General features: G+C 44.7%; 2 protein-coding genes across 3 annotated transcripts; one reads left to right on the top strand and one right to left on the bottom strand.

Annotated features, from left to right (window-relative positions):
* Positions 1-3,409: 3,409 nt before the first annotated feature.
* FNTA (farnesyltransferase, CAAX box, subunit alpha) lies at positions 3,410-10,586 on the top strand. Its single transcript, XM_032952334.2, has 9 exons — positions 3,410-3,665; positions 5,541-5,626; positions 5,939-6,053; positions 6,486-6,590; positions 6,692-6,818; positions 7,458-7,606; positions 8,603-8,665; positions 9,527-9,716; positions 10,140-10,586. Exons 1-9 carry the CDS (start codon positions 3,562-3,564, stop codon positions 10,281-10,283), a joined length of 1,083 nt encoding a protein of 360 aa, XP_032808225.2. The 5' UTR covers positions 3,410-3,561; the 3' UTR covers positions 10,284-10,586.
* A 227-nt stretch (positions 10,587-10,813) lies between these two features.
* On the bottom strand, positions 10,814-22,596 carry FHIP2A (FHF complex subunit HOOK interacting protein 2A). Of its 2 annotated transcripts, XM_032952330.2 has the most exons (18): positions 22,285-22,596; positions 21,656-21,734; positions 20,545-20,714; positions 19,758-19,862; positions 19,487-19,609; positions 19,204-19,236; positions 18,686-18,988; positions 18,063-18,259; positions 17,336-17,450; positions 17,105-17,181; positions 16,509-16,701; positions 15,459-15,628; positions 14,704-14,847; positions 14,440-14,530; positions 14,155-14,298; positions 13,614-13,754; positions 13,360-13,463; positions 10,814-12,837 (listed from the first exon to the last, which is right to left on the bottom strand). In XM_032952330.2, exons 1-18 carry the CDS (start codon positions 22,426-22,428, stop codon positions 12,732-12,734), a joined length of 2,439 nt encoding a protein of 812 aa, XP_032808221.2. In that variant the 5' UTR covers positions 22,429-22,596; the 3' UTR covers positions 10,814-12,731. The 2 variants fall into 2 exon arrangements, with proteins under 2 accessions (XP_032808221.2, XP_032808222.1); XM_032952331.2 differs by lacking the exon at positions 19,204-19,236 and having other exon boundaries at positions 22,285-22,595.
* Between the last annotated feature and the right edge of the window lie 974 nt (positions 22,597-23,570).

The following is a 23,570-nucleotide window of genomic DNA, read 5'->3' as shown; positions in this document are numbered from 1 at the left end:
CGTGGTGAATACGAAACGGTGGTGGTCCTTGATACATTTTTGTCACAAAACAACATTCCTTGAATGAGCCGCAGGTTGCCGACCCGTGCCCATGGTAAACTGAACTTCTATAGAGAACTGGACTTCCATGGTGAACTGGACTTCCATGGTGAACTGGCCTTCCATAGTGAACTGGACTCCCATGGTAAACTGGATTTCCATGGTGAACTGGACTTCCATGGTGAACTGGATTTCCATGGTGAACTGGCCCCCATGGTAAACTGAAAATCCATGAACTGGACTCCCATGGTGAACAGGTGAAGACCATATGACGCCTTTTGGCGTCATCTGGTCCAACACCATGTGAAACTAGGCTCTAAGGAAAGCTGTCTCAGGTGTGGACCAATCAATTTCAAGGACAGTGCATACATTATCAGAGTTGTGTTTTTTATTTGCATTCCGACCGCAGGTATTGTGGTCAATGCAAACATGACTCCTTGTAAAAAGGTGTCATTTATGTTGCCAGATAAAAGGGTAAAAAAACAATTATCAAGACCGCTTGAGTTGCGATCGAAACATCGTGGGTTTTTTGCTTTAAATTTTGATTTTTGTTTTCTATCTACGTAACTTTACCGAAAGAACCAAGAATATGATTTCCTGCAGTCACGAAAGTTTTAAGTCTAAATTTGAACTCCCATGGTGAACTGGCCTCCCGTGGTAAACTGGACTTCCATGATCACAGGGGTCGTCAACCAAAATAACAAGAGCCATTTGTTTGATTTAAAGCTTTCGTGACTGCAGGGATTCATATTCTTGGTTCTTTCGGTAAAGTCATGTAGAAGGGAAACAATAAAATAATAAAAATATAAAACAATAAAATTATCACCACGTTTCGACTGCAACACAAACAATCATCATCAGGTGTGAAAACCACAGCAGGAAAATTTGAAAAAAGTGGCGGGTTTTTTAACGTTAGCACCACGGACAGCGATTTGACAGTTTGTTCAGATGGACGAGTCCATCTATGTTCGGAGGGGGGAGACGAAAAATAATGTATGCGGTCTGAAAGCCACCTTAAGCGTGATCAATCAATTAAGACCCGAAATGGTTGATCAAATCCTTCCAATGATTGCTAAGCCAGAATCTATCTTCTCTGTTGAAATTGTCTCTGTGTTTGTATATGTGGATAGCCTCATGAACGAATCTCTCATGGTAGCCAGATGGACTCGTCCATCTGAACAAACTGTCAAATCGCTCTCCGTGGTGCTAACGTTAAAAAAACGCCACTTTTTTCAAATTTTCTTGCTGTGGGTTTCACACCTGATGATGATTGTTTGTGTTGCAGTCGAAACGTCGTGAGAATTTTATTGTTTTATATTTTTATTATTTTATTGTTTCCCTTCTACGTGACTTTACCGAAAGAACCAAGAATAAGAGCCATTCGTTTAGAATTTCAAGAGCCGCACTGCAATCCTTAAAGAGTCACCGCAGGGGTTTGCCGACCCCTTGGATAGCTGCTGAACCGGTCTTAGAGGCACCCAACTCGTCCACACATAACCAACACACGCACGCACACAGAGCACCAAACATTCGTATGGCGTGATATTTCATGCTATGTTTGATTCGTGATATACTACATACAGTACAAGAATACGTTTATTAAATATGTTGTCGATTTGGGATTATCAAACATTGTAATAAATATAATTGCTTACATTCGCCAATAACACCGCGTGTAGCCTTAAAATATAACATACACATACAGTACAAGGCAAGGTTTCGGGAAATGTCCCTTCGTCCACATTTAGAAACATTAATTTCGAATACTTAGATTGCTTTCATAGACAAATGATAGCCACTTTATTGAGCTATCATTTGTGGCCAGGTCGATTCTGAAAAATCAGTTTATCGTTACCTGGTAAGATAAAACAATTTAATTTTATGTATTTGGTTGATCGTGATTTGTTTACCTTTCCTATACTTTGTACTCATATCGTGTGTTTGGATTGTTTGTTGTTGTAACATTCTGCCTTTAACTGGGACATGCGTGAATAAGATCTTTATAGCTAATCGGATTCCTCCTCCAGTATAAATAAATAAACCATTCAGATTCTGAGAATTCATAAATAAATATTATATCATGGGACCTTTTTGCCAGTATCAAAGTATGAAAAATAACAATAAGTTTGACCATTTCTGGCAATAAAAATGTGTTATAAGATGTTCAAACATCATATACAGGGACTCCTCGACCTACGAACGTTCGACTTATGAACTGTCAGAGATACGAATAAACCTGTCCGTATGTCCAAGTTGCGTGTTCGGACCGAGAGTCGTAAGTTTAACCGCCGAGCAACAGATGGCGGCGGTAGCATCTACATCTGCGGAACCTGAAGAACCAGTGGCATCTACATCTACGGAACGTGAAGAACCAGTGGCATCTACATCTGTAGAACTTGAAGAACCAGTGGCATCTACATCTGTAGAACTTGAAGAACTAGTGACATCTACATCTACGGAACGTGAAAAACCAGTGGCATCTACATCTGTAGAACTTGAAGAACCAGTGACATCTACATCTGTAGAACTTGAAGAACCAGTGGCATCTACATCTGCGGAACGTGAAGAACCAGTGGCATCTACATCTGTATAACTTGAAGAATCAGTGGCATCTACATCTGTAGAACTTGAAGAACCAGTGGCATCTACATCTACGGAATGTGGTGAACCAGTGGCACATACATCTGCGGAACGTGAAGAACCAGTGGAATCTACATCTGTAGAACTTGAAGAACCAGTGGCATCTACATCTGTAGAACTTGAAGAACCAGTGGCATCTACATCTGTTGAACGTGAAGAACCAGTGGCATCTACATCTGTAGAACTTGAAGAACCAGTAGCATCTACATTTGTAGAACTTGAAGAAGCAGTGGCATCTACATCTGCAGAACATGAAGAACCAGTGGCATCTACATCTGCAGAACATGAACCAGTGGCATCTACAGAACATGAAGAACCAGTGGCATCTACATGAACATGAACCAGTGGCATCTACAGAACATGAAGAACCAGTGGCATCTACAACTTTTATAGCCATTCCTCGTGTTTCGTGTACACTCCGTACAACATGTTTGGAATCGACAGTAGTAAAGTTGAACTTGCGAACAAATCGACTTACGAACAGAACCTCTGGAACCAAATTCGTTCGTAAATAGAGGAGTCCCTGTCGATTTCGTTTGCAACGAATCGCATTACTATTAATCGACGGCGTATTCGACCAATCGCGCGAGCTCTTCACCCCCCCCACCCACCCCCTCCGTAGCCGCAGCCGCGTTGACCAATCGCGGTGGCAGAGAGTTTTTTTTTCTGTTACGGGGTGGGGGGGAGTGGCTTGCTCGGCCCTAGCCAATCGCGCGCCGCGATGCTGGGGCCGGGCGTCACGTGTGGGTGGAGTAGGAGGAGGGAGGCCCTCGGCTGAGGAGACTTCCCCTGGCGACGGCGGCGGCGGCGTGCGATTAGCGGCTCGGCCGTCGACGTGCGAACTCGCCTCCAATCTCTCTCTCCCCCATCCCTTAGCTTGAGATGGACGCGCAGGAGGCGGCGGCTGCGGCGGTGGCGGTGGACGACGTGGAGAACTCCGACGACGAGGCGGAGACGAGACACAGGGCGGTGTACGTCTTCTACCGGTACGGCCTAGGACGGCTCCTCCTGCGTGTGATTGTGCAGTTTGTGTTCATTCGCGATTCCCCTCCACCCCGGGCTATTAATATTGCCTATATAAATTATATCCATACCTGTCAACTCCTTAACAGTGCCCCCTTATTACAGACCCATTCAGACCTTATTGGCCACCGCCGTGTTTCTTATAAATCTCAACGTGCATCCTACAAAGTCCCATGGCAAGGGAGAAACGCAAACAAATCTCAACGTGCACCTTACAAGGTCCCATCGCAAGGGAGAAACGCAAACAAATAGACAGATTTGAGTATCACAGCTGTCACAACCCGGTACGGCTTAGCCCGTATTTTTGAATAGGGAAATTGAGTTTTCAGGTCCATACGGCGTACAGGCCGTTTCAATCCGGGCAAGCTAAAATGTGTCTTTGTTTTGTGTGTTTCTCCCTCGTGATGGGACTTTGTAGGATGAACGTTGAGATTTACAGGGCACGGGGTGACCAATAAGGTCTGGATTGGTCTGTAATAAGATAGGCACTGATAAGGGGTTGACAGGGTATGCAGTATATTAAGGCCTGTTCCTGTGTTTGTCTCCGTCACACTCCACCACCATTCGTTTTGATACGATACATCAGGGGAGGTCGGTAACCAGAATAACAAGATAGAGAGAGACATTTGTTTCGAATTCGGCAAAAAACAACAACTCAACATTTCGAGATCCGCCAGTGCACTGTGGTGAATACGAGACACGGTGGTGGTGGTGCTTTGATTAAAGAACCACCGCAGGTTGCCGACCCCTGTTATCGATGATTTGTGTGTTACACTAACGTCTTTGTGTGTGCGAATTGCTGATCCATCCGTCAAACCTCCGTTTTTGCCTCCTTCGTGCTCCACGCCTCTTTGCTAAGACGCCTTCATCCTCGTTGAGCCGATGTCTTTTACCATCGTTTTCACCAACAATAATTTTACGTAATTCTGCGAGTTACTCTGTTTTTTTAGCATCTCCCGTCTATTATTTTTGTTTTAATATCGCTCATCTTACTCAACGCAAACTGTATTGTGTAGTCTCGTAAAAATGTTCTTCCCACCCACACTGTCTCAATGCACTGCCCGTTACTATGCTAAGTTACTGCATGATTAAAAGTAATAACATCCAATTGTTTCCCTTTCTCTCTAGCCATTTAAACCTGTTGCTTAGAGCTAGTCCAAAATCAGTAACTTCCTCACTTAGCGTTTTGCTGTCTACCAAGATATTATTGTTTACTTTCCTCCAAGTGCATTTGTCCTGTCATTATCATTGCCCTGTCCTCGCTTATTATTCGTCTACTAAGGATGTGAATTGTGTAGTAGCAACTATAAATCGATATCCAAGTTGTAAAACCATCCGATGGCTTCAGAGGATCGGGAGTGAAATCCACTCGTACCCTCGGTAGAACGCTTGCAGCGGGCAAGAGTTCACTATGTGTCTGTTGCACTCATTGTTGTGGTGCGCCAGTCACATTTGAGTTTATCGGTTTTTTTCTGTCTTTTCCTTTTGGGGAATAGGGAATTGCACCTACCGTGGTCAGTTCGGATAGCCGAGGGGTCGGCAACCTGTGGCTCCGGAGCCGGATGAGGGCTCTTTAAGGACTGCTTTGTGACACTTTATTAAGCACCACCGTCACGTATTCACCACACACTGCATTGCGGCTCTTGAAATGTTGAGTTGGGTTTTTTTTTACCGAATTCGAAGAAAACGGCTGCTCTTTTTATTTTGGTTGCTGACCGCTGGGATAACCCATTGCTCGTGGGGCAGAGCTTCCTAATGGCTGAATGGTGATGATACCCCCAATGAGGCACTTGTCGCTGTTAACTGTTAACACTGCTCACTGTGGGTGCCGTCTACAGAGACCGTGTCGAGTGGAAGGATCTGAAGCCAGTGCCGCAAGAAGAGGGCCCCAATGCCGTGGTGCAGATTGCTTACTCTGACAAGTGTGGGTTCCGGTTGCATTAACACGCGGCAGATCGCAATCCCTTACACACGTGGCCTGCTTCATTTAAATTATCGGTCATCTCTTTTTCGTAAATTGTGCAAATGCAGCCTGAGGCTTTTTAGAAACAAATATATGTAACCTTGCATTCATATATAGTTTCCTTTAAACGCTTATACCTCCATTTTTTATTAAGAGCTCGAAATTAATAAAGACAAAAAGGAAGCATTTACAGTTGTGGCAAAAACGCAACGTGGAAAACATCACTGTCCTCTTTGCGAGGAAGCTCACCTGAAGCAACGTGTCCCTTGACAGTCCAAGACGTATTCGATTACTTCCGCGCGGTTCTCAAGTGCGATGAGAGGAGCGAGCGTGCCCTGCTGCTCACCGCTGACGCCATCGCGCTCAACTCCGCCAACTACACAGTCTGGTGTGTGCTGCTCAACTCAGGCTCTGTACTGGCCTTCACTTATACATTATCATGAAAAAACTAATTTTATTCTGATACGGAGAATCCGGGTGGCAGGGGTGGGGTAGAGCGGTGCACATTGGTTAGCCCACCGCATTCTGGACCTGACAATCAGAGTTCTAAATTCCCAACCACTGTTAACATCATTGACGAGTGATATCTGTACCAGACGTGGGCTTCACCAATCTGTACTTATGATGGTGAAAGTATGGTCAAATAACCCCTATGACAGACATGGTGTCAGATGGCCTTCATCTAGCAGTTGGACATTTATCGCAACTCCAAATAGAGACATCATCACATGGGTGCAGTATTTTCCCATTGAGCCACCCATTCACTTGTGTGTATGTCTTGTAAATGTAATTTGAAAGTGTTATGGTGCATGTTTTGCAGGCATTATCGCCGAGTGCTTTTGCAGTCACTTAACAAAGACCTCCGGGAGGAGCTGGCATATGTTCAAGAGATTATTGAGGATCAACCCAAGAACTATCAAGTCTGGTAATGACAGTGCCTACGCAACACACAACTACCTGTGATTTAAAAGTCAAATGCTTTTAGAATTGCAAACTTATGCTATTTTTGTGATAACCCATCGTCAGGCATCACCGAAGGCTTTTGGTGGATTGGCTGAAAGATGCCACGGATGAACTGGATTTCACGGCAGAGATTTTGAAACAGGACGCAAAGAACTACCACGCCTGGCAGCACCGACAGTGGGTGATACAGGTATGGCCGCCAAGGTGCAGCAAGCAGCCCTTGCCCCCCCCCCCTTCCCCAGTTATCTATTTGTCGTTTACCATGCAGCTCTTCCCCTGCTTCTGATTGTATAATTGCTGTTCAATCATGAACCATGTTCTGTTCACTGCTAGATGAAGGCCTCCCAAAGCCGTCACCATCCGTGACAGCTAAGCGATGCACCAATTGCGTTAGCTCTTGCACACAGCTGATTTAATTGCTCCACCTTCCTGGTGGACGTACTCTTTGATGTTCCCTCTTAACTATTGCCATCCTTTCTAGCAATGTTTCCTGCCCAAGCCAATTTTCTTCAGTCAAGACGATATAATTTTTTACGTTGCTTTTCATTTTCAAAACTATTCTAACCTGCTTTTCGTTTGTCTCTGTCCTCACTTTCATCCTAGTTCACCTTCAAATACTCCCTGAGTATTATATCCATTTTCATTAGTTTAAAACACTTAACGTCGTTTTCAAACCCGTTGCGCGTGACTTTTGTCTTGCTAATTTAGCTTTGACCCCACGTGATTTCGAAGTATTTTTATGAAGCACTGCACTCATTCTCCTTCGGCTCATTTCCATGCAATCAACAGAATCAATACGATCGCGAATACGTTCCTATTTTCCCCGTAGGAGTTCAACCTCTGGGATAAGGAACTCGACTTTGTCGAGCGACTCCTGGACGAGGACCTAAGGAACAACTCCGCCTGGAATGAGCGTCACTTCGTTGTGTCTCGCACCACAGGCTACAGCGACTCGGCCACGCTGGATCGGGAGGTCCAGTGAGTTTTGCACCTTGTACACGTCAAATAACCCTCTCAGCTGCCACTGTGCCCTTAGGTTCTCTGCGCTGGAGAACCTCGTGGATGGAGAAGGCCTCGTGGCTGCGTCAGATGCAGCCATTAATGTCAAGACTTGGGCATAGGAAGAGAGCTCTCTTGGGCCTTTTGGCAGCAGGGACCTAACATATGCTGCCACACTCGACTGGTGCATTGTGCCAGCCAGGAGCTTTCTCCTTGCCTGCCTACTAGGCCTGTAATAAATCACCTCCCCTCTTCCTCACCCAGTTACCCTATGAATGGTCCTGATTCAGGCATCATAATTCAATTCCAGAATTGATTACTTTTCAGTTTTATTTTAACTATCTTGTTTAATATATTGTTCTGTGTCATGTACTTTTGTCCACTACATTAGCAAAAACTGTAATATTAAGATTAGCATGAATAGAAAATTATGTATTTTCACACATGATTTGATGCATGTATTAATAGAATTATAACTGCGACTATGGTGCAAGTGGTGGCTTTGCTGAAATTGTATTGGATGATAGTGTAGTGCCTACGTTTAACTGCTTATGAAAATAAAATAACATAACATTTTGAGCCATCTGCATTACGCATGCAGTGATTCACCCTTCCATGTAAATGAGACGTGTTTTTCTATGAGGTGACCAAGATTAATACAATTGTTGTCTAGAATTTGAGGAAGAATAACTTTTGTGGTAAATTAATTTTTAACAGGCAATTTAATATAAATATGGCCACCCACTTTTAAAATAAAAATTATCAAATTACGCAAATACATTAGTACCACTAATTTTTCTTTAGGTTGTACTGACAAGTTAAATATTTAATCTTGACCCATGGACGAATAACATGAGACCCAAAATTGAGGACTGGGCTATAACATGTATACCGGACGGTCCTTAATGGATATGTTTTCAAATATTTGTAAAATCATGTTTTTTTCATTCATTCTAATGGACATTTTTTCCACAGTTATACTCTGGGCATGATTAAGAAAGCTCCACACAACGAAAGCTCCTGGAACTATTTAAGAGGGTAAGGTGTTGCCTTTTTGACGCAACTGTCAAAATCATTCTGGAAGGAATTATAGGACTGCATTGCCAGCATATCACCAGATTAAATAGCAATGCGTTATTGAATTTAACATAAGCAATAAAAACATCCAGCACCATGACACAAGATAAAAATACATTGCATTGACAAAGGGGACTGTACATGTACAATCAGAACATGTGCTCAAGCTTACTTGCCATTTGTTATTCACGTGGTACTGTTTAATCCAGAACCAACTCGGCCACACAGTTCACATAGTTCAATTGAAATAGCTGAATGGACAGAGTAGCAGGTTATATATGTTTCACATGTACCTTTCATGCATACATATAAACATCCACATACAGTGAGGGAAAAAGTATTTGATCCCCTGCTGATTTTGTACGTTTGCCCACTGACAAAGAAATGATCAGTCTAATTTTAATGGTAGGTTTATTTGAACAGTGAGAGACAGAATACCAAAAAAATCCATAAAAAGCATGTCAAAAATGTTATAAATTGATTTGCATTTTAATGAGGGAAATAAGTATTTGACCCCTCTGCAAAACATGACTTAGTACTTGGTGGCAAAATCCTTGTTGGCAATCAGAGGTCATACGTTTCTTGTAGTTTGCCACCAGGTTTGCACACATCTCAGGAGGGATTTTGTCCCACTCCTCTTTGCAGATCTTGTCCAAGTCATTAAGGTTTCGAGGCTGACGTTTGTTATTGTCTCTCACTGTTCAAATAAACCTACCATTAAAATTATAGATTGATCATTTCTTTGTCAGTGGGCAAACGTACAAAATCAGCAGGGGATCAAATACTTTTTTTTCCCTCACTGTACCATACCCATGCTTGCAGCATCTTGGAGGAGAAGGGGCTGGCTCGGTATCCGAGCCTGCTGGAGCTGATTGAAGAGATTCGGGATGGGCAGGTGTCGGAAAATGTGACCGTGTCGCCGTACCTCCTCGCCTTCATTGTCGACCTGCACGAGGACCAACTGGACAGTGGCTGTGAGGATAGAGCGGAAACGCTCGCCACAGCACTGAAGGTACTCCCTCCTTCACACACTTGAAGATCAAGCTTGTACTAAAGAGAAACAAGGGTGGCTGGGCGGTATAGGTAGGCTAATACCGTTTCGGAGCACCGAGTCTACCATTGAAATCCTTGGTACTAATCTAGGTAACCAGCTGGTAATAAGATGGGTCCTCAAATTGATCTTAGCCTGGTTACCAATGACCACAAAACCATGTGGTTTTTCATTGGGCACTTCTGACTCGTTGCAGAGCTTATAAAGGGTGAACTCCCATTTGGATGGAAGTTTCTTCTGATCCAGGGTACAACTGCTCGCTTCGAGAGCTCCAAATTGAAATGTATTTGTCTCACGGTACCAACATTGCAAACTAATAATGCAAGGAGATTAACAACCTAAAAAAAAGAATGACGTCAATAGCATGCTTTGTCATGTCCCCAGCTGTGCGAGCAGCTCGCCGCCGAGCTGGACATGATTCGTGGCGAGTACTGGCGGTACGTCGCCAATTCCCTGCAGCAGAGGTTCGGACCCCCGGCCGCGTCAACCAAGGAGCCTTCGGCACGGCCTGTGCAGGCCACGGCTTGAACGTGACCACCTCTGGAATCATCTCCACGCAAGCTTTGAACAAATTGTTAAAACTGCTTTCGCCTGCCTCCCATGACTTATGTTTTATTCCCTTAAAGGTATTCTAAAAGTTGTGGCCTCTCTAACGTGGATCTTATTGTAAATGATTCATATTTAAGTCTGCACTTAGCTTGTACCAGCAGACATAGGAGTGGCAGGTGAAATGGATGCAGATTGTTTTTTTTGCAAGATCTAAAGATTTAAAACTTAAGGTAATTGCTCGATGTATTCAAACAATAAACAATTTTGCACGAGTGGAAGTTATGCAGGGTCACACTTTCAATTTGTTTTTACATTTGGTTACAGAAGTTGATAAAGAGCTGGTATGAATGAAAACAATCCAACGCAAACTGCCTCGAGGATCCCAAAAGCTTTTCACCTTATGCCCAAATGCATCATGTGGCTATGAAATGTCACCGTTAATTACGCAAGGCGAAATGCTGAGTATAAATATTATTTTGCGTTGAGATAGAAAAACACCACACAAGTAATACTGTACTTAATGATTATTGTTTGGCCCGTTTGCCTCAGCAATGTACAAGGGGAGGAGGGAAGCAGTGAACTTAACCTTAATTTACAATGCAGCTTCAGTTGCATCTGATAAAACACAGTACATGTGAAAATGCTACACAAACTTGACCTTCACACAGCAATATACATATGAACGTGTCATTTTGGACGTTGCAGGTACTTAGGATTTTAACGTAGTTCATAACTGTGCCCCAAATAAGTGGCACGCATGAACATCGCTTACTGGTTTATTGTTGCCAGATAACTTTTTTGCCATATTGCGACATGATCGAGACAAATTCCAAATACCTTGTGTACAGAGTATACAATTTGCTGCTGAACAGGTAAAGCCTTTTACGAGTTTGCTGTTGACATTTTTCATTAATTGCAACACCTATGTTTACATCTGGAAACTGCCTGCCAGAATCACAAGTTTAATATTCATTTCAAATCCACTGATGCAGGTTAGTTTCCATGACTGATCCGCAAGCATGACTCATTCTCACTGCATTAAAGCGAACGTGCCACCGATGAGTTGTGCTGCAAGTAATTTCAAGACCTCTGGGAGCTTTTATTGCATTTGTGTCTGTGCCCTATGAACATTAGCGCAGCATTAGTAACATTTAGAATACTGTAAAGTGTACAATTTCCGCAGTAACCTGCAAGACGAGGGGGAAACAATAAGCGACCTGCGTGAAGTTACACTATGTACTTGCTTAAAATTATCTACGTCAGTCAAATGGGATTTTAAGCACAAATACACTACATTTAAAGCAACTAAACACGAATTGCTCCAATAAAAATAATTGCTTTACATTGGCTAGGCTAAGTCCCCACAGAACAGAAATAATGCCATTACACCATATATCAAAAGCGTGTTTTAAATAATCCACATTAGTATGCTGTTTTGAACAAGTTCTTAATCCCAAGGCTTCAAACTTAAAAGCATCATGCTATTGTAATAAAACAAATCTTCCGCTGTGGCAGGCGTATCTTCCTCTTAAGGCCTTGTTAGTGGATCAAGTCCGAAAGTCATCCAATGTGCAAAGGCAAGCCCACACGCACAAAATAACATTTGTAAAAATATGTGAAGGAAAACCATCCTCAGGTAGTCTCTTCAGGTTGAAGCAGCAGAAGGTTAAACGCAGAGCAGCTCGGCAGCTTCAGTGGTGGAGAGGTGAGTCGAGTGGAAATTTGCATCCTGTGGCATTCGGTGAATTTGCGAAGCAGTTCCCCAGCAAGCTCAAAACCATGCACAACACAAGGTGGACAGATTTTCCTGTGCAAACATTCCTCTCCATGTGGGATGTTTGGAGCCATGTACTTTGGCGTCAAAGTGCATTTTTGTAAATGGAACGTGACCCCAAAACGCAAGTTCCATACAGAGCGGGCGATGATAGTATGCATTATGTACAGTGTTTTAAAAGCTTCATCGGCCATTAAAAAAAATACATGCCTCAATAGAATGCACTGGATTTCAAATGCCTGCTTAGTCCTGTTGTAAAATTGCAGACGAATGAAAGCACAACTTTCTAACTTTGGGGGGGGGGGGGGGGCGGGGGCAAGAACTCATTTGTATAACAGGTAAAAACAATATACACTTGTAAAACCATGACGAAGCTGAACACTACATTCTGAGGCATAAATGATAAAATGGTAAAGTGACGTTCTTTCCCATCCGCCAAAAGACAGCAGTGATTATGTAATCCACAACGGTAGGTCCTCTTCCTTCCTCCAAGCTTGGTTGAATGTTCTTTACAGAGGATGCAAAGTGTTTGGGGATCAGTAACTCCTAACGGTTCTTTACCAAACTTGAGTCCTACAAAGGAGGTGTCAACGTGCACACCGTCGACTTCATATTTTAAAACGTTCCTCTCTCGCGTTGCTACCAACGGGCTGTCACATGACGCTCGCGGCATGATGTTTGACGAAGGCGATGGCGGCCAGCTCCTTGCAGAACTCCTCCAGAACAATCACACCCTCCAGCAGCGTGAGATGGTCGATCCTGTTCGGTGCAAGCACGCAGCACAGCAAGGGGGCATCACCACTTCATTATATATAGGCATCGTTCGGCTACCTGCAGTGGAAAGCAGCCTCCCACCAACAACAACACATTGCAATTGCCAGCTGTGGCCAGAAGAACCTAGCAAATGCATATTGTTTATACCTGTCAAATGGAATTCCTCATATGAAATCAGGTGAAAATATTAACCATGTGCAATTACATGCACGGTCTGTTCTATTGGCACGTTGAACATTGGAAATATAAAGCCAAGGAGGGTTGAACATCCATAATACAAGTCTTTTGGGTTAGATTTTTCTAATCTAATAAACCTGTTTTATGGATGGGTTAGATGAAAAAACAACCCTGTATTATGGATGATATTGGTTGCGAAAGCCTACGTGTTAAACAGGGTTGAATATCTCCAGTTGCAAAGACAAGTAAATATTCTGAACAGTGACACTTGTAAAATATTATGAAATGGAAAATTTTACGAATAGATGGCCTTGTAGACAGATCACTCACGGAGATCCCTCGGGTTCGGTACCAAGCAGCCTCCTCCGCACCAGCATCATCTTCGAGCTGAAGTCTGGGATGCGCTGAATTCTTAGCATCAGATCCCCAACAACCTGCACAAAGACACACGGTCAATATGAAGTTCCGCATTGAATATCAAGCCTCCCTTCAAGTGAGCAAGTGTAACGCTCCGGTCACTCACGTAGCGAATGTGACCGAATAGCTAGGACTCCAGGGAGGTGCGGCGCGGTGCGTGCCCTCACCCGAACGATGACGGAGAAGAGGGAGCGGCAGCCGGGAGCCAGGTTGATGTAGGGATCCAGCAGGTACTCGTGCAGGTGGGGGTGTGGGTAGAGAGCCAGCTTTGACAGCACCGACGTCACTTGCAAGTTCACGTCGTATGGCTGCAAGAAGCGAGCGGATGTAGCAGGCATTGCAACGTGCAAGAATGAAATACATGTACATAAGATTGCCATTTGTCCATCTGCAAATTAGGGAGTCTTGACAAGAGGAACCAAGGAACTAGGGCATTTATCATGAACTATGTACTACGTGACTCCTGACTTCGGTTTAATGTTTGAACTACTTTATACGTAATACTATTTACTGCAGAACAATGTACGCAGCATACACACTTTCACATGTATGAATAAGCGTACAAAAATAACCAAAGAATATCGAAAGAGCAACTGGCCAACCAATCTAGGAAAAAGTATCCCTAGACTCCTATTAGGGTTTCCAGGATAACTACGCTTTCAATGCCGAGATTGTAAGTGCAGGTTTTCAGCTCGAGGGATTACAAACCTGGTCCAGAATGCGAGCCATGCGGTCGAAGAGCACCTTGAAGAACTGGCCTTCGAAAAACGGAGCGTCTAGGTTGCACCGCTCGATAGCCTTGGGTTTAACGGGCCAGTCCCAGTGCTGGCACGCCACGCAGCATTCGCGGAACTGCAGAGGAGGCGAGAAGGGAATCTGACTGCACACCCATTTTCCTTCTTTCATTGAACTTCAGTTAAGGTTTAGTCCATGTTCCAGGCGTAAAGGGAAAACAAATGCATTACGACGTTGCGCTGCTCTTTCAAGGCTTACCTGCCTGTGGGCGTCCCGGAGGTAGGTGTCGTAGCCAGAACCCTCGAGCTGGTACGAGGACTTGGCCTCATCAGGGACAAGGCACAGAAAACTGAAAATGACACGAGCCAGCAAGGACACAACTCCACGGGTGAGTTAAACACGTTCTGCTGCAGCACAAACTAGGCACGTTCAGAAATAGACTCTTTAGCCTTTCATTGGCACCTCGATAAGACACAAGTTCAAATGCAGGTTGCGACGACCCAGCCGCACGTTTGACCTCACCTGTTGACCACCTTGTGCACTTCGGTCTTTCCATCCTTGCCATGGTCGGGCGAGTGGACCGGGGAGTGGGAGAGCCAGTCGGAGCCCGAGAAGCCCTGGCCACCGGAGAGCATGTCGGCAAACATCGGGTCCTCCTCAAGGTCCCTGGGCCACACAGGGAAATTGCCCGGCCGTCACAAGCAGAAGAGCCCGCCCCCCTCCTTTTTCTCAATGCCTCCACAAACAGATGTCCCTCCTTAAGCTGTTCCACCGTGATGGTGTTGACCATTCGTGCAACCACCTCATGGAAATTACAAACCAGTTGAATAACAAGGCATTGATTGATATTATCGCATTCGTGAAACATGCATTGAATCGTGTGCGACAGTCTTGACTATATTTGTATTCATATGCCATGTACGCAATAGGTTTTCGTGACCCTTGCTGCGGACTACAGGGTGCTAAAGTCATCAAAACAGAATAAGACGGTAGGTGAATCGGTACAAGCTTAATATGAACTCTCCAAAAACTGCAGTGCACCTCCCAGTAAAATCACTCATAAAACAATTGTTAAACTTCACTCCCAAATAAGCTTACCACTTACACACAAAACCAGCCTGAGACAAGAGGGAACAATGACGCTACGCAGCTGCTTGTCATGTAATCGCACGAAGGCCTTCCCCCGACCATCTGCCAGGTCGACTGCGCCAGGATGTGTGCGTCAGAGGCCTCAGGCAGCGGGACGCGGCGTGTGGTTGAAACGGAGGCCAACTCACACGGCGCCGGCGATCTGCCCGTTCTCGGCTATCTCGTGGTCCTCCTGGCTCGGCGGCTTGTACTCCGTGTAGTTGCGCTCCTCCAAGTTGCGGAGAGCCAGGTTCTGCAGCACGTGCATCTGCGGTTTCTGCAGCAGCGTCTCAAACAGCTTCAGTGTCCCGATGCTAATCTGAGTTGGGGGCGGGGAAAAGAAACAAAAGAGTAACTGATTATGAAAAGTAAAGAACACCACGTGATTTTGTTTTCCTGTTCTGTTAAAGACTTAGTTTACTTTCATTAAGACTTATAATATAAATTTAGTGCAAATTGTGAAATTATGAGCAAAGCTAAGGCATTGTAATGAGATAAGGGTTCTTAAAAAAATAGGCCAATGCTGAAGCCATGTGCACATTGGCTTGTTGTTGAGTTACCATTCTGCCTATAAACGGTGGAGTATTCATAACAACAAAACTTAAATCAAATGTTATCAACTAATGATCAACACAGTGGAAGACCAAATCGCCTGGAATGTGCCTAATCTCTGCAGACCTCAGTACCTAAGCAGCATTAATAATAACAAACTCTGTTTTACAAAGTGCATTTTAAAATGGTAATCACAAAGCGCTGTACATCAGAGGTAAAAAAAAAATATATGATATAAAAATAAAACACTTGACACCAGTAAAAACCCCAATCACAATACAATAAAATCAAACTACAAAGGCAACTATCAGTGGAACCCAGGGAAGCTGAGATTGGTGAACATGCATAGCAGGTTGTTATAGGCTATAGGCTGACATGGTAGGCAGTACAGGGAAGTAAAGCAAAAATCCATTGTACTATACTTCTATTCTCCCAAATGTATACTCCCTGACTTCATCAAAGTGAAAATTACCAGTGTGGTGGTCAAATAACCCCCATGATCCACGGTGTGGCGAGGCCCTCATCCAGAGGTAGGATAACAAAGGACTGCACATGTACAACAAAACATTGCAGCTCCAGAACCACTGCTGTCGTATTAAGTAAGTCTGCGGTGGCTGGCAACGATGAGGTGTGTTTGAGAGGGTCACCTCGTCAGAGATGTGGTCGCAGCGTTCGATGAGGCGGTCCCTCAGCGAGTGGCGGCTGGCAGCGCCGGGCACCTCCGACCCGGAGGTGTCGCCCAGCAAGAAGAGCACCAGCTGCTCCAGCAGCGCCGGCGAGCTCACCTGTCGTGCCAGGCGAGTCAGCAGCGTCGTGCTCGTCAGGATCCCCACCTCGGACCTGTTTAGGGAACCGACCCGAGCCACAGCCATCATGAGAAATGGCACGGTTCAGAATTTTACGGTTAATCACGTTTGAGCAATGCGAGTTGGCTCGAGAGGTTGCAAGCTGCCAAGTTTATAAAAATGTCATAGTTATCTACATAGTGAACACATTTAGGGAATGACGATTAATATAAGTCAAAGAAATACAAATATATACATTATAAAGCTGAACGTTCACAAACCAAAAATGTAGTTTACAAAACTGTGCTGCAAGTGAGGCGACTCGAATACAGAATACATCAAAATGTTCAGTGCTGGTGGCTCAAGTGTTTTTGGTAGTCTGCACGTTACTGCGTATTTACAAGGGCCCCCACGTACAATTCAGATTCTAAATATGAAAATATACCCATGTGGCTTACGTCTGCATCAACTTTGGCTCCAAAACCTCAGTAAAATACTGCTCTCGGATGGTCGTTGCGATGGCTGTAGCAATTATCTGAAGGAGCAAAGGGAAATTTTGTTACAAACATGACACTACATGAAAAACAAATGTCTGGTGCAAACAGTGAATGGTAGAAACATGCTCCATGGGATATACGATCTCAATTTCTTTCTGCCAACTCGTTAATATAGAAAAAACTGGCAAATACCTGATGAGCCTCCTTTATAAGCTGATCACAGTAATCCAGCCAGGAAAGGAAGGAGATAAGTGCTCGCTTTCCATGGAAGGCCGTCATGTCTTCCTTATGGCTGTATGTGTCCAGCCTGCACACAAAGGAAGGGCATGCATATCTTGATACACTGCATGTACACCGTGCTAATCGGACCTCCAATTGGTTGGCTACGTCCGGTGCGAAAGAAGTTCAACATACATACGTACATTTACAGCCCTGTTGTCAATTGCTGGTTGAGGTCCTTCCCACATCATGCAAGTCATGGGGACTATTTGCTCACACTTCAACCAAGCTGGTCAGAGCAGGTTAGAGAGCAGGAACCATAGCTGTTGGAGTCGAGAGATACAGTAAAACAATGGATGTATCTACACTGCCCCTGCCTGATGCCCACCACATAGCCTCACATCCTAAAACAATGTGCTGTGCACAAAGCTCACCCATCCAAGCACTATCCAGGCTCAACTCTGTTTAACTTCCAAGATCTGACGATATCAGGCGCATTCTGGTCATAGGCCAATACACTACATCGTTACACAAGTTCCATCTCCGAGCCTGGAAACTACAGCTTCACCTTTATCTTTTGCCTAACAATGCAGGCTCTCCCATTTCAACACCTTCCTGCCCCGTCACAGCTGGTACTAACGTCACTGCCCCATGCTTGATTTGCACGTGAGACTGGGGGAGGCAAGCAGCGTGCACCAACCCCCAATTGACGGTCTGCAGCGATTCGAGGTCGAGGGGATCGAGAGAGGTCGGCAGGGCGGCGTGCAGCGACACCAGGCGTCCGGCAAGCAGGCGACACAGCGCCGTGTTGTCGGTGAGGCAGCGTGCTGCGGACGCCTCGGGCAAGCTCACGAGAAGCATGAGGCCCTCGCAAGCCTTAACCGCGATGCGCCCGTCCTGTTCCGCCGGGACACATCATCATCGTCGTCATCAATTAATATATGCAGTGATCCATTTATACATCAACATCAGCAGCAGCAGAAGCCATGACCAATCCAATGCTTGGTCATATGAATACCAATATCCGCCATTTTCCACTAAGTTACAGTGACGTCACCAAGGCGCCTGTGGTAGGCCAGGTGCACTTTGAGGCCATGTGAAGTGTCGAAGGCTCGCTGACAGGAGATCACAGGACAGACCCAGGTGCCATGGGTCGAATGACCGAGATGACTGGCAGATGCACCAGCTGTGCCCCCTCCTGTGCCAACTTGCTGCATTTTAGCTGCCCGGCACTCCGCTCGTTGTTTCTTGATGGTAGGCACACGCATAAATTGTTCGTAAATGCCACAGCAACAATTACGCAGAAAAGTGTAAGCAACTCACGGGACTATTGATGAGATTGAGCAGTGAATGCACCAGGTTGTACTCTTGTCCTGATGGTGCGGGCGACAATGCTCCTGAAGATGCAGTTGCACCCACTGCCACGGCATTCTTCTGAGCATTAGCACAGCCAGGTGAAGAATTTATCTCCTCAAAAGTCCTTTCATTTTGGCCAGGTTTTGAGTTTCCGCATTGCGTTGTGCTGCCTTCCGAACGAATGCCATCTGGTAGTGTTGTTTTGTTGTCCGTAAGAGGGCCTGAATTTGTTGAATTTGAAAGGGAGCTCGTCACGTTTGAAGATTTATTCTGAAAGTGCATAAAAAAACAACAATCATCATTACAACCAATGCAACTCATGATATTTGACGTGATGTAAAATGTTAATATAATAAAAATATGCAAAAGGTTATGCAAGTTTGTTAGAATTCTAAGCTTAAGGTGAGCCTGCTTCACAGCAATAGCGTGGATGCACGCCCGCACATATTCTTCCCAAATAACCGCGCAATTCCTGAGGTACTTACCACGTATGGGATTCGCAACACAAGCGTATCTGCCTACAGACGTAACATTTTAGAATGGAAAAAAGAGGCAAGGAATTCAGGATTAAAGGAGTGATAAAAGGGAGCATAGCATCGGTGAACAGTGGAGATTGAAGGAAAATGTGAAAAAGGCAAATCGGATATCTAGAGATATCTACTACGGACAATAAAGCATAGGTTTCAGAAAAGGATAAGTGTTCCTCATACAGAATAAAGATACAGCGCACTGTTGTTGCAATGTAAAATCGGTAAAGTCTGCACATACCTCCATAAAGAAGTTAACAAGGTAGGGGTCCTGCTTAAGCTTGGCGCAGACTATGCACAGGAACTGAATCTCTTCATTCTCCGTTGGGGCAGCCAACACTTCCCCACACAGCCGTATCAGTTTCTATGGGCAAACACAACACATCAATTTTTTGTTAAGCATTAAACACATCGTGCGCTGCCTTGCACACACACAGTGGCACTTGACTACCCAAAACGTTCTTATTTACGTATAGGGAGGTGTAAAGGAGAAATGACTGCACTTTGCTCACCAACACTGGGCGGTGGACATTTATGTGTGGCAGGATGGGTTGCTGGATCCTTCCCAACAGCTTTGAGAAGAAGATCAGCACCTGCTGCTTCATCCCAGGTGGGCACTACAGGTGAACAAGGGAAAAGAAATGTCAAGACTCGCGAAATCTCACGAACACAATTTAGTTTGGCATTGCTTTGAGACAATATATTTATACAGAGAATACCTACCCTGACAATTTACTGAGACTACAGTACACACCCTATATAATTTCTCAAACATAAAAAAGCATCTCCTCATCCCTTCAGCTCTAAATACGAGTCACTCCATTACTTCTGAGCAAAGTAAAATGTACAAGTCAGTAACTTGTTGCGCGGCTGTAAAAGCACACACAAGTATGTATGTATGTATGCATGTGAAACCTCTTTTGCACCGTACGTAGCCAACAGTGCTAATCGGAGGTGCGGGGGAAGGACAACTAAACAGCAGTTCTAAAGAAATGAGTTTCCAATCTAGATGATTTAAAAGTGCATAGCTCCAGTGGCTTTCTGATATCGTAAGGAAGAGCATTCCAGACGGCCGCAGAAGCGCATCTGAAAGTGTGCGGTGCGGTGACCACCGTCTATGTTCGATGGCTCACCAAAATCCACTGCGAGGATGACCGAAGTCCGCATGACGGTTTATGCTCCTTGGAATGCTCAGCAAAGTAATGTGGTTCATTTGAGGCAAGCAATTCGTGTGTATTACACAATGAGCGCGACCTTATATCACGTATTTAGTAATTCAAGTGATGGGTGAACACTGACGTCGGCGCGGCTCAAGGTGAAGAGCGTCTCCAGGATCTTGTGCTGCAGCAGGTACTCCATGCAGGGTCCCGTCTCGCCCGTCTCCCGCTCCGTCTCCTCCTCCGCCAGGATGGACACCATTTGCTCCAGGTGCGCCGGGATGTTTGTGTCCGTTACGGGGGCCTTGTCATCTGCGCAAAAATGAAAGGGGTCCAACGGAGCTGCATTATGCAACGTACATTGTTGTTGGAAGCAGCCCCTCCGTCCTTTAATTTGGAAACAAAACAATTAACCGCACTTACATTCGATGCGCATGAGCAATAGTTTACTGTACTTGCTAAGAAATCAAATGAGGCATTTATAAAACAACACCAACAGAACCACATTAACGTCTTGCAAAATAGGTAAAATCCATCATCCGAGACAGCACTACATTTGAGCCGAATGCCCATGACTTAAGGACCCTGACTGTTCCTGATCTTGTTAGAAGCTAAGCACAATTAGGCCTGGTTAATACTGGGGTAGAAGAATGTCTTATAATGCCTTGTGTTGTCGGCTTGGGATGCAATATGGCCAAGAGATGGGATTACAGCAATCGATTCTTGAATTATTTGCGTGGAGCTTTGAGCGTCACCTCCACCTTTCACTTGAATTAATCATGCGCGGTTTTACAATGTAGGTTTTCTGGCACATTCATTAATTGAATTGGCCAAACATGCCCATGCGGGATCCTCCCGAGTCAGAAATTACGCCGCGAGGTTTTCCTTGGTAAATACAGCGCATTACTATTTCCATTAAGTACCTGGTAACATTTAAGGGACATTTAATATTTTCACCGATTATGGCAATGTACACCCAAATGCCACGTTGCTTTTAACACTTTGGGAGTTACGTACCAAACGTATGAAGCCGCGACTTGCCAAAAAATACGGCTTGCACTTTTGGATTTGGCATAGCTTTTGAAACAATAACAAAAAAACACGACACTACGAGTGAACGAAGCGACAATCGGTGGTCGTGCACGTGAATATAACACAGCTTTACGAGAGCAAATATCCTCACTCGTACACGGAATGTTGTACAAGTGTCACGTAATGTTACAAAGGAAATTAAGACAACAGTGAATTCTGACCCGAGGTTTCGATGTAATAGTGCGTAATCGCTTTCCAGTGGTACACGAAGTCCTCTTGACGGGGCATGTTGGGGGCGAGCTAAGCGAGAGAGAAGAGATTAACAAAGATTAACAAAGATTATTGATATTAAACATAAACAAAGGGGACGCGGTAACTGCACTTGATTTTAAACGACGCACAGCGAACCGCATACAACGGTCACGACGATCTCGCGAAATTCCCGCAAGACACAACTGTAAATTATAACATTCGCGTATCTACAATATACACATTGCTTCAAATACGAGGGAAATAGAATATATCTATTTAAAAAAAAAATGCAATGACATCTGACAAAAGCTTACGTGGCTTCAAAGCCTTTACTCCCGATAGCGGCCTACTAGACATAGGCGTCGGCTAGCAGCCGCAACCGAGGACGGCGCATCGTCTCCCGGCCGAGCAGACAATCCCACACCGGTGCTAGGCCGCAAAGTCACTCGGGGGGTGGTGGTATTCCCGGCGACTCTAATTTAACGTCGACAATAAAACAATCACCGCGAATTCTCCCACCGCGGCCACCCGCCGCATCGCCGACAAGAGACGGCGCGCGGGCGAGTGACTTGACGGAACAAGTGGCGGCGAGACTCACGACTTCCACGGCATGTTGCAAGATGGTGGTGAGCTTGCTGAACATTTTCGCCTTCGCCTCGCGAATGTCTCGCCGAGACTTCAGCTTCTGCTGCACGAACTTCTGTTTGGCGCGGTCCAGCGTGAAGGGAGAGGCCTGGGACATGCGCGAGCGAGAGATGGTGTTGGGGACACGGCTTGGCTAGGAATGGGGCGTGTGGGGCGGGGGTGGTGATGAGCGGTGGATGAGAGCCACCAACCCGCACGCAGTTCGGGGAAGCGCCTCTCGACTGCCCCTCTCACTCAGCACGGCGCCCTCTGGGCTCCGAGTGAAAGGGAACCTCCAGCCACTCCACTCACAGCTTTGACCAGTGGTCAAAAATAGATTCTTTTTTTCTACGAGACTTTTTCAACCACTTACAGCTTTGACCAGTGGTCAAAAACAGATACTTTTTTCTACGAGACTTTTTCAACCACTTACAGCTTTGACCAGTGGTCAAAAACAGATAAAAAAACATTTACGAGACTTTTTCAACCACTTACAGTTTTGACCAGTGGTCAAAAACAGAAACATTTTTTTACGAGATTTTTCAACCACTTACAGCTTTGACCAGTGGTCAAAAACAGATACATTTTTTACGAGACTTTTTCAACCACTTACAGCTTTGACCAGTGGTCAAAAACAGATATTTTTTTACGAGACTTTTTCAACCACTCACAGCTTTGACCAGTGGTCAAAAACAGATACATTTTTTACGAGACTTTTTCAACCACTTACAGCTTTGACCAGTGGTCAAAAACAGATTTTTTTACGAGACTTTTTCAACCACTCACAGCTTTGATCAGTGGTCAAAAACAGATACATTTTTTACGAGACTTTTTCAACCACTTACAGCTTTGACCAGTGGTCAAAAACAGATAAAAAATTTATGAGACTTTTTCAACCACTCACAGCTTTGACCAGTGGTCAAAAACAGATACATTTTTTACGAGACTTGTTCAACCACTTATAGCTTTGACCAGTGGTCAAAAACAGATAAAAACAATTTTACGAGACTTTTTCAACCACTTACAGTTTTGACCAGTGGTCAAAAACAAGATACATTTTTTACGAGACTTTTTCAACCACTTACCGCTTTGACCAGTGGTCAAAAACAGATACATTTTTTACGAGACTTAAAAAAATTAATGTCAAAGGTTATTTTTTTTATCACCGTTTTGTATTTATTTGTTGCTCTCCCTCTGTGTTAAATGTGTTAGGGACCCTCCAACCACTCCAGTTTTGACCAGTGGCCAACAAGTTATTTT

The sequence above is a fragment of the Petromyzon marinus genome, chromosome 11, assembly GCF_048934315.1.
Source record: "Petromyzon marinus isolate PM22_M1 ecotype Great Lakes invasive population chromosome 11, UKy_Petmar_22M1.pri1.0, whole genome shotgun sequence".
NCBI classification, from domain to species: Eukaryota; Metazoa; Chordata; class Hyperoartia; order Petromyzontiformes; family Petromyzontidae; genus Petromyzon; species Petromyzon marinus.
This window is presented reverse-complemented; position numbering and strand designations above follow the sequence as displayed.